Here is a 16411-nt window from a genome sequence, read left to right on the forward strand (position 1 = left end):
CAGGCGAGCATGCTACGGGTTAGGACTTTCCTCACTTCCAGTACTATTAGTGAGCTCCGCTTTTGTTCGTGGAGTACTCCATTGAGTCGTCATTATTTAGCTATTTCTTTGTTTACTTAGAGAACTGGCCAGGAAATCTCATGTCCTGAGCAGTGCGTCAGTTTATCAGTAGAGGCTTCATAGACACAGTCGGTGGGTTAAGATTCAGATGTTTGCGATAATAACTTAGCAGTATTTTATTGGTTACTACGAATAAAGTTTTGAAGTTGGCTTATTTTACATATTTAAATTAATTAAAAGTATTTGGCTACAGTAGTGCCTTGTGGCATATAAAGTTTGAAGTTATAATAAATTTGATAAGCGCAGATGGTTCGCTTGGTCGTGTTTAGTGACTGGATACCGGTCCCGGCTGGTTCAGAAAATGGGTTATGACAACTTTCCTATCCGAGTAGCTTTAATTTACCTCCAAGTTTTATCAATATTTAGGCATGCAACCAAAAAATAAAATTAGTATACAATAAATACCAAAAAATAATGATTATATGTTTCGATAGACGTCACTCTATCTAAGTCCTAAGAGAATGAATTTGCAGCCTAATTGTTGCGGTTCAAATCCCACCAAGGGATTTCCAATCTTCGTCTCTGTCACTTCTCTTGGAAATTTCCAAATGAAACGGAATAATTTTGCCACTTAAAAGATATTCAGCAATTGCTATATAGGAGAAGTCAGGCGAAACAGGCTGAGTATTTGAATTCATTAACTTTTAGTCTGGTAGTCGTAACAAACTAGCCAGTACCATCCGTTTTTATACTACTCCAGGACAACTTATAACGTTAAAAGCTTGTCACGCCACGACCTTGGAAAGCGCAACTGGCGTCCGTTCGAAATACCCTAGTCAAGCAAGCCTATTTGATGCCTTCGACCCAACCTTGCCCATGAATAACGTGTAGATAGATTTAAGAGTTAGACACCAAGGAAATAATATGTACAACAGCAATTTCATTACCATTAGGAACTTCATTTTTCGATTTTCAAAATATTACAAGTTCATAGTTAAAAGTGTCCGAAACCAGAAATCTGACTTTAGTAGGATTTTGACTAGAAATACAATTTCGACAGGAATTAAGGATCTAACAAGAATTATCTCCTAAATTGATCACACTTTAATTTGGTTTAATTCCTATAGATATCTCTTATTCCTGGCCGTTCCTTCACTTCACACCCCTCCTACTAGGTACACTTCGGACACTATTTTCTTTTGCCAATCTTGGACTTTATAAGTGTTAGATCTGCTTGCTACTTCAATCTCACGGAATGAAATACTTTTAAAATTTTTGAGTGTGATTAAACCGATTCAAATAAGATCTCATTAGTTGATTATTATAAATGCGAGTTGGTAGCGTGATCTTCTGCAATCCTTTTAATTTGTTATCATTCAATCCCCTGCCTTTTTGTGAAGTCATCCTTCTATTAGAAAATAACGTTACGTTGGGTGGACTTTGTCCTTTTGAACATGTTACATCAAGTATACCCAATCCCTTATTTTTAACTTTTTCCGAAAAGCACTCTACTAGAGCCTGTTTGGACATAAAACTTTTTCCCTTTTTCGAAATCAGTGATTGTTCATGAAATTTCAATGGGCAAAAAGTTGGGAAGCCGATTGGCTGTTAGAAGATAATGTTGGGATGATTTTCATCAATCAGGCCTTGTGTTTTCTCACACATTCTTCTCTCAATGTTGTGACTACCAAATTTATTGTACACATCTAAGTTAAGAAGTCAAGTTAATGCTTCTAAAAGGATAGCATATCTTGTTAAACCTATACTCATATCGAATATCCAAAAGTTGCTTTCTACAATGTCATAGAGCAAAGTAACCCTACTAAGTAGCATTTGTTTATTACAAGACACAAATCAGGCAAGCGAAGTGTTCAAAGTGGACAGGCCCAAATTAGATACAAACAGAAAGGCCCAAAACTAACCACGAAACAGGCCAGCAATTGTGTACAGCATAGTGGAACCGATAGAAAGCAAACTCCAGCCCAAGTTCTGTGCAGATTTTACAGCGCGTGAACGACAGTAATTATGACCGTACCAAGTGTCACTAGGGATGCCAACATTGTAGGTGAAGGTGACAGCTTTGGTGTGGTAGCCGTAGATGGTAACATCATACGGTATCCACCCATCGTATCCACTCCTGTACAGGTACGCATAACAGATCTGATACGTACATGGACCGTATACTGTGTATGTATCCCTCGAACACCGCTCAAAAGCCCTGCTTGACGGATCATCTAACCTCGGTGCATAAACCTGAAAAAATGGGATTGAACAATAAAATTAAACAATACTAATATCGCGCGACTCAATAAGCTGAGCTTAAACCTATACGAAAAGTGGTTTACCTGATTTCCATAAGCATCACCAAAGGATAGACTAATTTGGTCTCTGGTGAATGCGGGAGAAGAGCAGCTTGTCCTTATGCTCACCGTAAATGAACAGCGGGCATTCTGCGCATATGATATTCAGATTAATTTGAAAACCCAACTGTTTAGTAATCGATGTTCGGACATAATAATGGGCATTTGTACTTTACCTTATATTTCAGATAGCTAACCCCAACAAGTTTGGGGTGAAGGATAGATGGTTAATTGATTGAATTTATATTTTCTGCACAACCATTTGATAAAACGGAAAAAAAAAGAACAAGAAATGAATAAATGGTACCTGGTTCGAAGTGGTGTTGATTACGTCGAGGGATGATAAAGGCTGGGGCAAAAACACGATGGATCTTAATGCTTGAGCACCGGAAGTGATGGACGCGACGGTGATAACGAGAAGAAAAAGTAGCGCCGGTCCTCTGATCATGGCTGGTGACATCTTGAACCCTGTTTTGGACTTCTATGGTGCTGAAGTTAAACTAAGTTTTTGGAATATAATGGCAATCGGCGATTACTAATTTGTGGCAAACTTGGAATAGTACACGAGTACAGTTGAGGGTAATAAGGAAAGGGTATATTCGTCTTTCGGCCCCTTGTGAGGGTGAAAATGAAGGGATGAAACGTTAGGTGAAACAGATGGTCAGGATTACAAAATGGTAAAAACGTGGTTGACGTGCAGGAGCTAGTGCACAGGGAAGAATCGGATTATCCTCAAGAGTCTAGACTTAGTATTGGATTTATTCGCGGGCGGCATGTATCTTAGTGACCAAGTATAGTGATATTCTAGTCTATCCAATTAAATTATTCGATGATGTGATTTAATATCTGATAGGGATGGTTGGTTTGGTGGCTGGACCTGCGAGTTTCTCATGTCAATGTTTTGAGTCTAAGTAGCTGCTATCTTACTCCTTTCTCCAATTTCCTCAAAGATAATTTTCTATTGAGAAGAAATACAAAATACATTTGAAAAAGAATAAAAAAGAAATAAATAATAGTCCCTTTCTTGAGTTTACTTCCTCGTTTAGAATTCACCCTAGGAATTATGAGCTGATATGCTTTAGTTTAATCATTTTTGAGAAATCTCTGATTGGACGCAACTAAGATTAGTTGACTAAGTTCCCATACCATCCTGTGTCAAATGTCAATGAGCATATAGGCAAGCAGCTTCATGATTTAAAAATTTAAAGAGGAAACGTAAGGTTAGGAAAAAAAAATAGACAGGTCAATCGAGTGGTATATTGAAAAATTCAGAAGGCTACCGATTAAAAAAGTTTCGAAGGCTAAGGTATTGTCGTGGCTTGCATTCCTTCTAATCTACATCGTTCCAGCTTGATTAATGCAACCCAGAGGTTTGGCTGGGTCGCCTGTGGTAAATTCCAACAAGCAATCTTTCCTTGAAAAGGCCATACATTTGTATTCTACAATTGCCTTTTGGTGTGGAACTGGATATTATTAGGGCCTTAGGGGTGGCTTTAAGGATCGTAAAGAACATACCCAATTCAGAGGTCCAAAACCATATTCCATTCAATTGAAAGTGCACTATAAGGATACAATCCCAAAAAGAACCAACATGTCAAAAGATTTAGAGAAGGAAAAAAAATCCATCCCTTCTCCACTCGTGAAACGAAAATAGTCCTCCACAATTAGAAAGCAGCATGTGGAATGATTTTCTTATCAGGCCAAGAAATAAGCCATGTTAAAGCGTTAATGCAAATAAAATAGCTGACAGACTATCCAAAAGAGAGAGGAAGATATAAAACATGCATCAAACCTATACTCTTGATTCAGGAGCTTTGCCTAAACAAGAGACGGTGGGAAATCTTCATCAGAACTCTGTTGGTGGTTTCAACCTAACAAGTCTCTTGATTCTATCTTTGTCAATGTTTTCCAGCAACCCCTTCAAAATAAAACAGTGAAACAATAGCATTAGCCAGACGACACCAAACTGAAGACAACATACATTGAGCTAACAGCCAAACCAAATACTTGGTTCTCTTTGTTATCATATTGGACTGAAAGGGTTCATCAATTGAGACAATCGGTTTGAGCTAACAGCCAAACCGAATACTTGGTTCTCTTTGCTATCATATAGGACTGAAAGGATACATCAATTGAGACAATCATTTTGAGTAAACCTAAAGCATGATTTAGCAAAATCCCTAGCTGGTATAAACAGTGTGACCTGATGGATGCAGTAAATCTAAGCCATCTAGCATTGGATAAAAAAGTATGTGGTTTTGCATCAAATAGGTACAATTTGAAATACGCTTAAGAGTATTCATAACCACTCTATGCCTCTCCAAATAGAATCACACCATAAACTTGAGAAGATGAGAGCTTCATTTATGTGAAATTATTTATGTTCCAACGCAAAAACATTTTGGCTTACCGTCCACACAATTTCATCCAGAACCAGGCAAATCTTTCCATACTTGTCCAGGAAGGATCTCTCTGTTGGAGGTTTTCCACAAACATCCTTGATAGCAGATGTTATTACAAAGATGGCTTCAGACACTGCAAATAAAGCCAATGAGATTCCATAAAAAGGAGTGGAAGGACAATTTTGATGATGCTATAAGTGTAGAACAATCACCCCCAATAAATGGAATAGGTACCCTCTGCGACTACAGATAATCGCTGCAGGACAAGAGCCACGCAGCTTAAAGAAAGACAACACAGCCTCGCTGATGGCAATTTCCATGACATTGCCTTTTTTCGTAATCCCCAAAATGGAAGCTGCAATGCAATTTTCCATCTAACCTACTGTGGTAGCATTAGTAGTTGACTTCCTCCTCTAGAGTTCATAACACCTCAAAAGAAAAGTAAGCTCAATTATGTGATCTACACTAAATTATCGAAGGACTTCATATTGGATGGACCCCAAAATGCAATTACGTACTCAACCTAAAAGTAAGCTGCACCAGTGGTAGGCTTCCTTTTAAATTTTGACCACATAATACTTGATATTAAGAAAATTCAATCATTTATCTTTACACTCTTGTTGAGTAACTCCAATATTTGATAGTCGAAACAATGGTAGGAAAAACTATTTAGCAAGTTGAGCCTTTTTTTCATTTATTTTTTCAAAAAGCGATGTTCAGACCAACTTGTGTGCACCTCAACTACCAGATATCTGCTACCTCCCACGAGCACAAATACTGCATAACTATGCATGGCTTAGGAAAATAGGAATAAACTACTCAATTTTTGTCTCTGCTGAAATTTTAACTCGATCTTCCACAGTCTTCATCACTTTTCATTGACTGATAAGTGACACCTTTAAGTACTTAGGGGTCGTTTGATACAATGGTGGAATAAACCACGATATCCGATGGGGCGGGATATCCCATAGGATAAGCTATCCCACCTTCTATATGGATAGCTAATCCCACCATTTTAGTATAAAACTTATTCCGGGATTAGTTAATACCTATTACCAAAGATGGAATTAATACAATCCCAAATTTTATCCCCGAATTATTATCCTTATCTATTGTACCAAACAACTCAGTAAGTTGAGTTATATTTGGAGATTTTTCTTTTTATGCATAATAAAAGAAAGAATGATATACTCAACCACTAATATCAACATCCCAAATCATGAAGTTATCAAAGTTTGGAACATACAAGGTCAGAACTGGTTTGCCTCAAGGTTCGCAAAGGCATTAGCCTCCACATAATTAAGGTCAGAACTGGTTTGCCTTCTTTCAACTCAACTACCTAAATCAATTGCCAAAAGCATACTTTGAGCTACGTGGAGACAGAATAACTAGCATATTTAAATAAAGTTTGTACATAAATGAGACAAAGACAACACAGTTTGCAGTTTCTTTTAGCATAAATTAATTGCTGACGAGGCCTTAAACAACTGTACCATGCATATCTTTTGTTGAAACATTAAAGTTAATGACTCAGACTTACAGGCAAGTTCATCATACTCATCCTTTCCTACAATATATATGCTGACATCTCCAAGTACCGTGTATACAATGTAAACAGACCTGCAGAGGAAAAATATGTCAAAAGACTATAGATAGAACATTTGTCATTAACAGTCCTAATTACTAGTAAACCACCCTTTACTACAAAATCTTTTGCTAAAAGGAGGGTGAGTTCTTCTGAACTCAATTCCAAACACTACAGATATAAAGGAGGAAGCTTGGGAAGCAAGCATCTTGCCTGTCAGCACAGAGTTCCTCTCTGTGTCACCCTCCCTCCCCACATCTCCAACCAACAACTGTTTTTAGCTATATGTTATTGACATTGGTCAGGAATGTGGACCACCAAATAACCAGATAACAAATTTACATACTTGTGGCAAGCCACTAGGAGTTCTTCGTTCTTGACCCCTTTAAGATTCTCTGCACCCAGCTTAACTAAAAAAGACCTCCAATGCAGACGCTCCTCTGCTGGTACTCCATTAAAACTGCAAATGAAGATGTATTAGTGGTAATTCCTGCCCGGAAAAGAAAACTGAAGAAGCTGTGTCTGAAAGAAAAGTAAAGGCATCTTCTTGCTGGTGAGACTTCGATTGAAGAAAAAATAGCATCTTTATTTTATTGGCAGAAAGTATCCATAAAGAAGAAAGAAGAATGTGCACTGTCTTGTATGTAATTTTTTATGAAGGTGGTGTCCGGGCCCGCTCGCACACACCTCAATTGTTCCACAGGGTACTTACTATCTCCCATGGATAACTCTGCCCACCAAGGCTTAGGCAGATGAGAAGAAACCACCTAGTATTTTTTGCGTGCACTGGGATTTGAACCTGAGATCTCATGGTTATTCTCCCAATTCATTGACCAATAGGTCACACCCTTGGGTGCACTATGTTGTATGTATACTGATGATATTAACCCCAAATGCGATACACATGGAAAAGATAGTCTCAAAATTTTAGCCCATGATCAAATGTTCTGGGTTCCAAATATTTAGACACAGTTTTACGGAAACGGTAAGATAGATAGATTTAATACATAGTTCTAAGGATAGTTGAAATAGGAGAGCTACATTAATATTATGCAATAGGAGGACAACTATTAAAGTGATAGTCTCTTTTATAAAATCATAAGACCAGTAATTTTATATGAGAGTGACACAACACGAGTATCAAATGCAAATATTAGGATGATTATGCGATTATACAAGATTAGATAATATCATAATGAGTACGATCAATAGAAGGACAAGCAGCACACATAGGGATAACGAGAGAAGGTTGTTAAAGATGGTTTGCTCATGCCTTGTGAAGACCTACAAATGTATGAGTCAGAAGGTATGACAAATGACAATAGAAGGTGTTAAAAAGGGGATGGGTATACCTAAAACTAAATACAACGAAGTTGTTTCAAAAGATCTACAATCTCAAGGAAATTGGAACCCATACAAACTTGGCAAATAACAGAACACAATGGAAAAGGCAATACTAGGCGATCTAGACAATACTAGCTAGTTGGGATAAGGTTTAGTCAATGTATGTATATTTACATCAGATACAGTGTTTGCTGAGATCTTTTTAGCCTATTTGAAGATCTGTATGTCAATAGAAAATGCAAAGAACCTCTAGGCTCTAGTATCATAGAATTCTAAATCGTGGATTATCGGAATGTAACAAGTCCAACTGGAGTAAAATGGATGTTGAGAATTCATATAACCGACCACAGCTAACTAATGATTGAGGCATAGTAGTAGAATTAGTTGTTGTTAAACAAATCCCACCCCTGGGAGTGATGGAGCAATACCAAATTCAGTTGAATGTAGCTAAGTAATCAACATTTAAAGACGAGCACTATAAATATGAAAATACAAGTAAAAGTACCTAGAGATAGAACGCAGACATTGTTGATACCACAAAATAGAAAAGCCTTATGAGACTAACCACATGTCAGCACATCTTATTAGACGGATACCATAAGGAATCTATAAGATAAAGCAGCGATTTAAACAGGAAATTCTCAAGTATTCATTTACGTGGAGAAAACAGAATCTTAGCAGTGCGTTACCGTTCGACGAGGATGTTGCCCTCGGAGTTGGCAAACAAGACAGCCAAAAGCATTTTCTAACCCTTTTCCGATGCGATTGTTGCTGATCTGATCGGCGAAGTCGGATCAGAAATCGCGTTGTTGGTCGCTGAAGAATTAGTTTGACTGGTAATTGTATTCTGACCCCTGTCTTCCCGAATATTTCTTGTCCTTTCTTTTTATTTTCTTTTCATTTTCCTTTTACCGGAGAATTGTGCCTCATTACCACTTACCACTTTTCTTTTTTGTTTTTCTTTTTTTTTTTTTTTGCTTAATCGAACTTTCGGAATATTTCATTGGCCGCTCTGCTATTTGACGTCCTTTCAGCGAACATTTGCCAAATGTAATACTTTCGCTTTTCTTTAACTTTTTGACTTTTAAAAAATAGTATGATTGACTTTTTTTTTAATTTTTATAAATAGTATGATTGTTTCATAAATAGTGAAGAGATTGAAGATTATAATTGAAGAAATTTTAAGTGATATTAGCAACCATATTATGTAATTCACGGAACATCTCATGCAATAAGGAATATAGCTTCGCGGGAATATTTTTGGTTTTTTTTTACTTGATTTCTAGCTAGTTTTTTTGATGTTTTTCTCCGTTTCGATATATAAAAAAAAAAGAGGCTCTTAGGCACCGAGCAACTCGAAATGAGACTACCATCATATGGCTATGAGATCCCAAAGTAATTGACGTGTTAAAATTATCTTCACCACTGCAAATAGGTTTGATAATTGCTCCTGGCAATACTTTGACACTTGGTTAGGCAAAATTTTCGCGGGGCAGTTTATTTGCACATGGCCATTTAACACGGAAAGCATTAAAACGTCCTTGCTTTCTTGGAAGGACAATTTGCCATGTTTCTTGGTTACAACTATTTTAGATTTTTTCCCTTTAAAGCCTTCAGTTAGTTTGAGTGTCCGTATGGATTACTAAAGAACTTGATTTTTTATTGTGTTCCTTAAGCGTAAAGTAAACAAGTAATAAAATGAACACATCAATTTTTACGTGGAAAATCACCCTGCTCAAAAGGTGCAAAAACCACGACCTACCACATAGGATTTTCAACTCCAACTCCACTAAAATAATTAGACAAAATATATCAATTACAAGACTATAATTAAATACTTTCCAGTACTCCTACTACTCCTGTTTGATTCACAAGTTACTCTAACTTGTAAAGCAAAATACTCACTCCAACTCACTAATTGTTTATAACACCTGATTACAACTCAATTTCCTAAAATGCATTCACTAGACTGACTCAGGAAGAATACAAGACAAGTACTCAACACAAGTAAACGACTTATGACTCTTTAGTTGATGTGTAAAAGGATAGTTCAGAAGTCCAAAGTCGATCCTATTTAAAACACAACTTGAGATCTTTTAGGAGTCCTGTTCATAGTCAGCTTCATATGACTCTTACTGTTCCAAGGATTCCACAAGCTTTGTGACTTTTGTCTCTGACTGAATTCTTCGTATCTTCTTGAGCAACGACCCTTATCACTTATAGCATCCTTCTACCACCAAACTCGGGCCTGAATAACTTTGAGATAAAGTTACTGCCTTGTACAGACGTACAAGTATCAATCATGAGGAGCTGATTCTTTCTCCTGAGGAGCTGGTTCTTCAGAACGGTTAAGCAGCTACGTTGAGGACCTGGTTTTTTGAACATTTAGTCATACTTTTTTAATCATCAAAACTTCAATACTCAAATTCCTCCTTTTTGATGATGACAAACTTTGTACACAGCAGAACAAGGTAATCACATCAAAGAACCAGATAAGCACAACAAGTGTTTACAACCCACACCTTCCAACCTTATCTTTCCCATTTTGGCATCATCAAAAACACACACAACAATGTTAGACATTAAGCACAGATACGCTATACCTTAACGGTAACTTTTGCCGTTAAGGTATAGAGCGGAGAATAAGCGCGTTATACCCCCTGACGATTTGACTGCCAGGTATAGCGCATAGAAATCAAGCGATATACCTATAGCGCATAGAATTAGCGCGCTATACCCCTGATTAAATAATCCCCTTCGTCTTCCCCGTAGACCAGAACTCCCTCCTCCCCTATTTTTTTACTTCCTTTCGATTTCGATTCTGGTCCTCCCCCCCCCCCCCACCCCTTGTCGTCTCTTAAAAAAAAATTGTGGGCCCCTCCCGTCACACAAAACGCTAAGAACGTAGGTCCCACATCGTAGTAGAGCATCGTATTATTGTGGTTTCACTATTTTGGACTCAAATTTTCAGCCAATTTACTATTCAAAAATACTAAATCTAGGTATTTTGATTTATTTTATGTCGAAACTTGTATAATAATGCATATTAGTTGATTTGAATGTGTTTCCATGTCGTTTTGTATTTTATTTGCGAAACTAGTATGTTATATTTATCCGGACTTAGATATTAGTGTTCTAAAAAAAATGTAAAATTGAGAAATAATTTTTTCTGTTAATATCTGGATTTAGATATTAGTGTTTCCATGTCGTTTTGTATTTTATTTGCAAAACTAGTATGTTATATGTATTTTTGTGAATGTTATGTGATTAAAATATATTTGTTGTTTATATTTAGTTTAGATTATTTATTAGCGTAGTAAAATGTAGAACCTTTTAGCGTAGTAAAATGTAGAGCCTTTTAGCGTAGTAAAGTGTAGAGTATTTTAGCGTAGAATCCCTGTAGTTTAAGTATCTCTTATACTGGTAGATGAAAATACAAACTTTGTACAATTAAATAATTAAAAATTAAGAATTTAAATTATAAAACAAACACACAAAATTATAAAAATATTGAATTTGACACACATAATTATTAATGATAGTTTGGTACTACTGGGCCTCAAATATCGAGTTTGGAACCCATAGGTATATATACTTTGTACAATTAAATAATTAAAAATTAAGAATTTAAATTATAAAACAAACACACAAAATTATAAAAATATTGAATTTGACATACATAATTATTAATGATAGTTTGGTGCTATTGGGCCTCAAATATCGAGCCTGGAACCCATAGGTATATATACTTTGTACAATTAAATAATTAAAAATTAAGAATTTAAATTATATAACAAACACACATAATTATTAATGATAGTTTGGTGCTACTGGGCCTCAAATATCGAGCCTGGAACCCATAGGTATATATAATTTGTTCAATTAAATAATTAAAAATTAATAATTTAATTATAAAACAAACACACTAAATGGTAAGACAATTGAAATTGACACACATAATTATTCATGATAGTTTGGTGCTACTAGGCCTCAAATATCGAGCCTGGAACCCAATAGATATATATACCCTGTCCATTTACAGATTAAACATACAATTAATGTTGTTTAATTTACAGTTGACGACATGGACGTGCCGCCTATACATCCCGGCCCTTATTCTCCTGAGCTATTAGTGCTACAGGGCGATCATAGGTCCGCCCATATATGGGACGGAGAGTTACTGTCCGAGACTCTCCGCGCTAGGAGAGTGGACGACCTGTGGGATTTTTTGAGGGATAGAGATCTCCATCCCCGTGTAGTCCAGCGCTTGCAGGATACAGGATTCTATAGGATTATTCAGATCGGGCGGATGCAGCTCGGCTGGGCTTTGATCACGGCGTTGATTGAGCGGTGGTGACCGGAGACGCACACTTTCCACCTGCCCATTGGCGAGGCCACCATCACGCTGCAGGACGTGGAGGTTTTATATGGCCTGCCCGTTGATGGCATGGCCGTTTCAGTGCCTATTTCTATGAGATCTATGTCACGTGCAGATTATTTGGACATGCTGCAGCTGCTCACGGGTTTCAGGCCACAGGACGAGACTGCATCGTCGGGGGCCAGTCGGATGAGTTTGACCCCTATTAGACAGTACCTAGAGGTACTCCACTCCGAGATCACAGGCGATACAGAGGAGCTACATATTACCCGGTATACGAGGTTGTTGTTGCTTCTTCTATTTGGGAGGGGGGGTCTTGTTCCCGAACACTTCGGGGAACCTAGTCAGCCTGAGATTTCTTCATCATATTCAGCTGCTAGATGAGTTACCCTATTACAGCTGGGGTGCTGCTGTTCTAGCCTACATATACATGCAGATGTGCCGGGCGAGCATGGGCACCCAGAGTGATGTTTATGGTTTTTTGCCGCTTCTACAGGTGACAACATATTCGAATAATCTGTTCATTAGTTTCAATTCTACCTAGTTAAAATTTATCTTAAACCTTACATCAACTTTGTATGTTAGGTTTGGGCCTGGGAGCGGTTCTTGTAGTTTCAGCCACCTCTACCACAATTACCTCCTAATGTAGCACCTCCGTTTCTCCCTCTAGCCAGGAGGTGGGTTCTCCGCCGTACACTTGCACGAGAGTATGATGCTCATCATAATCTCCCCCTCTGCAGGGATGTGTTGGATCTGCTGGAGGGCGCACAGGTAAATATGTACCTAAACTTACCTGGTGTAGATTAACTTAGTGTTGCGCATACTCACGTTTTGTGTTCTTATTTGATATTTCATTTGGACGCCATACAACGACGATTTGATAGCTGGCCTGCCAGATTATTGCTCGGCCGACCGACTGATTTGGAGCACTTTTGCCCCGCTCATATGCCTCGATATTGTGGAGCATCATGCCTCGGAGCGGGTACTTCGCCAGTTTGGCCGCCCGCAGTATATACCGAGGGGGCCTATATGGGAGCCTACACATTATGAGAGGGATGATCGTTCCAGGGCGGACGACGCATTTATAGCATGGGTAGCGGCGCAGATCCATACTTGGGACCAGCGATAACGGAAGATTCCGCCCCCACCTACACAGATCCAGGCGGTGGATATTCAGAGGTATATGTCCTGGTACCGCCACGTTACCCGACTTTTTATCGGGAACCCTATTCATCAGGCTGGCGGCCGGTACGTTCCATACGCCGGGCGACAGGAGGCCCTGGTATGTTTTCTGTTATTATTAATTATATAACTGTAACTTAGTGCAATATATGTAGTTTATATTTTATACGTTGTGTAAGCTATTGGACTACATACAGTCTATCAGATGGGACTGCAGATGCAGGATCATGTCGGCGATCCTGCGACCGCCTTGCAGGATTACGGTCGTCGATTTGTAGAGGTGGCTGCCCGGACACTGCAGCGAGCCCGAGAGGGTCAGCGTTTGGCACACATGCCTGATTATGTGGAGCCAGGGCAGTACGAGCGAGGCCCTGGTGTCGCACGAGGTGGTGGTGCCCGACGAGATGGGGTGCCGGACGACGTGGTGGTGGGCGGAGAGGAGGTGGTCCCCAGCAAGGGGGCATTGAGGCCCCTGCTGATGATGTTGCTGCTGATCTACCGGGTGGCCTACATAAGACGGACATGCCATCATACAGCCTTGGGATGCATCTCACTCTAGGGACTTCGCAGGTGACCCCGTCAGGTCAATTATTGATCATGGGCACGGACCTTTCTAGAGTGGATTGGGATACATACTTTCCAGGCTCATCTACTGTTGCTGAGGATCGGCCGACCCGAGATTTACATAGTGGGCACCGGCTGAGTTATGGTTCATCATCACAGGCGCATGTATGATTTTCTTAGTATTGAATTATAATTTGTTTTTGTTCTTCTCATTTATTTTCCATAACTTTATTAATTTTCTTTTTACGGCTTTGTGCGATGCTGACATGGCTGTGACAGATGATTACATTCAGGAGCCCGACGAGATCGTGGTAAGACAATTTAAATTGTTCTGACTTATTATATACTTTGCTATACTGAGCTTTCTATTCTTATGTAGGTTTCTACTGGACTGACGACCCCTTCTACCGATCCTGTCAGCACCACTGATGATCATGCTGCGGCGCATCAGGCTATAAGGAGGCGACTTGATGATGACGATCCCGATAGCGTACCCAAGCGGGATGGGATGCGCCTCAGGCCAGCGGCTGCGTTGAAGCACACTGGATGCAGGAAACATTGATTTTCTTTCCTTTTTTTTTTTGTATTTGATGTAAATAATATTTTTGTATATACATTAACAACAATTTTTATATAATATACGCATTACTTTTTTATTTCCCCGTTCATTAGTTAGTTTCATACTACAACACAAACACAAGCATTGAAACTTAACTTCCATTACAATTAATGAAAATAAAGTTCAATACAACCAACTTAGTTTAATATTACAACACAAACACAAACATAACAACTTAACATAATTAAAATTCAGTACAACTAATAAAAATACACGACACGGAAAACATAAAGATAAAGTAATACACTAAACACATACATGTCAATGTTTAGTCCCTGCCGTCCATTATTCTCTGCTCCAACCACTTAAATTGTTCTTCCAGCTTATTTTTTTCTTCTTCTACCTCTTTCAGTGTCGCTTTCAACTCTGCAACCTCTCTTTTATGTTCTCTTTCACGTTCCCATTGTTTTAAACACAAATTATGAAGATGCTGCAAAGATTCTTTGTAGCATTCCTGATAACAGGGTTCATCAACCTATACCTCAAAATCGCAAATAGGTTCGTCGGGAACCTTATAAAACTTGTTCACAAGTAGCGGCATCCAACTTCACCATTATCCCAACATTTTTGCATCATGCATTTTTTTCTACACTCGCACCTTGGTACATAAAGAGGTTGAGACATTTGTGCGTTAAAAAAACCTTGCTTTTCTTGAAAGATTTGCTATTAGTTGTTGTTGAGCACAGAAAATAACTAGAATGAGCCTGTTATTTATAGGCAAGACAACACACATAACGTAGTATTTAAACGCGCTATATATACACATAACGTAGTATTTAACCGCGCTATGCTTTACGTGTTAAAGGTACTGACGGGTACGAAATAGCTTTATGTCAGTTGGGCAGCTTTTTCAGTTCGACAAGACAACACACATAACGTAGTATTTAACCATGCTATATATACACATAACGTAGTATTTAACCGTGCTATGCTTTGCGTGTTAAAGGTTCTGACGGGTACGAAACAACTTTATGTCAGTTGGGCAGCTTTTTCAGTTCGACAAGACAACACACATAACGTAGTATTTAACCGCGCTATATATACACATAACGTAGTATTTAACCGCACTATGCTTTGCGTGTTAAAGGTTCTGACGGGTATGAAACAACTTTATGTCAGTTGGGCAGCTTTTTCAGTTTGACAAGACAACACTCATATATAAAATAACAAACATAATTAACATTAAATTAATCAGCTTTATGAAATTTCAATGTTGTTTTCAGTTCTTCCGAATATATTATTTTTTTTAATTATCATTAAAAATACTGAAATGGAAATGTTCAAATCATAATTAACAAACATAATTTTATTTTATAAAACTTGCAACATAAACAAAACAACTAAATATTACAACATAAACTCATTGATAGTTAGGCACACTAGAAGAATACCCACCACGAGCTTGATTACTATTGCCACCCAAACCAGCCGAAGGACATTTTCGACGACCGTGTCCTGTTTGCGAGCATATACCACATCTGCGCATAAACGGTATCACTAACATCCATTTGGTTCCATATACACGTTCTCTTCTGTACCTGTAAATAGGACTTGTTACACACCATTTTAAATGGTTCAGGCGGCCAATAATGCTCAGCACCGACTAGCTGCAACTGCCTATGTGTTTAGGTACTTGGCAACACTATATTGTTGATCAACATAGTTGGTTATACCTAAACCAACTTTTTAAAAGCACTTGATGGCATGTGAGCAAGGCATGTGGTAGATGGACCATTTCCCACAAGAGCATAACCTTGTAGATTCATTTATAGTATGTACATTATTCCCCCGATTTTGATGGATAGCGGTGCGAACTTCAAAAACATTTCTTTCGTTATCATACTGCAAAAATGAATGTCAATATGCTCTCCGTCTGTATTTCTCAAATCTCTTCATCGGCACTGGCATAAATTCAAC

At 38.2% G+C, this 16411-nt stretch overlaps 2 protein-coding genes across 2 annotated transcripts; both read right to left on the minus strand.

Moving 5' to 3' along the window:
• LOC109223487 lies at window positions 1810-3846 on the minus strand. Its single transcript, XM_019387816.1, has 3 exons — window positions 2728-3846; window positions 2406-2510; window positions 1810-2313 (listed from the first exon to the last, which is right to left on the minus strand). Exons 1-3 carry the CDS (start codon window positions 2878-2880, stop codon window positions 1978-1980), a joined length of 594 nt encoding a protein of 197 aa, XP_019243361.1. The 5' UTR covers window positions 2881-3846; the 3' UTR covers window positions 1810-1977.
• On the minus strand, window positions 3944-8674 carry LOC109223488. Its single transcript, XM_019387817.1, has 5 exons — window positions 8441-8674; window positions 6754-6867; window positions 6363-6442; window positions 4831-4955; window positions 3944-4338 (listed from the first exon to the last, which is right to left on the minus strand). The coding sequence occupies exons 1-5, from the start codon at window positions 8491-8493 to the stop codon at window positions 4267-4269; spliced, it is 444 nt and encodes a 147-aa protein (XP_019243362.1). The 5' UTR covers window positions 8494-8674; the 3' UTR covers window positions 3944-4266.

The sequence above is a fragment of the Nicotiana attenuata genome, chromosome 3 (assembly GCF_001879085.1).
Source record: "Nicotiana attenuata strain UT chromosome 3, NIATTr2, whole genome shotgun sequence".
NCBI lineage: Eukaryota > Viridiplantae > Streptophyta > Magnoliopsida > Solanales > Solanaceae > Nicotiana > Nicotiana attenuata.

What these genes read in the sequence shown, in the direction of transcription:
- LOC109223487 (XM_019387816.1), bottom strand. Translation starts at nt 2,880, where the DNA reads ATGTCACCAGCCATGATCAGAGGACCGGCGCTACTTTTTCTTCTCGTT. An exon ending in TCAACACCACTTCGAACCAG is followed by an intron (nt 2,511 to 2,727) that starts GTACCATTTATT and finishes TCATATGCGCAG; the next exon opens with AATGCCCGCTGTTCATTTAC. An exon ending in GTGATGCTTATGGAAATCAG is followed by an intron (nt 2,314 to 2,405) that starts GTAAACCACTTT and finishes CCATTTTTTCAG; the next exon opens with GTTTATGCACCGAGGTTAGA.
- LOC109223488 (XM_019387817.1), bottom strand. Translation starts at nt 8,493, where the DNA reads ATGCTTTTGGCTGTCTTGTTTGCCAACTCCGAGGGCAACATCCTCGTC. An exon ending in GGCAACATCCTCGTCGAACG is followed by an intron (nt 6,868 to 8,440) that starts GTAACGCACTGC and finishes CTTCATTTGCAG; the next exon opens with TTTTAATGGAGTACCAGCAG. An exon ending in CTCCTAGTGGCTTGCCACAA is followed by an intron (nt 6,443 to 6,753) that starts GTATGTAAATTT and finishes TTTCCTCTGCAG; the next exon opens with GTCTGTTTACATTGTATACA.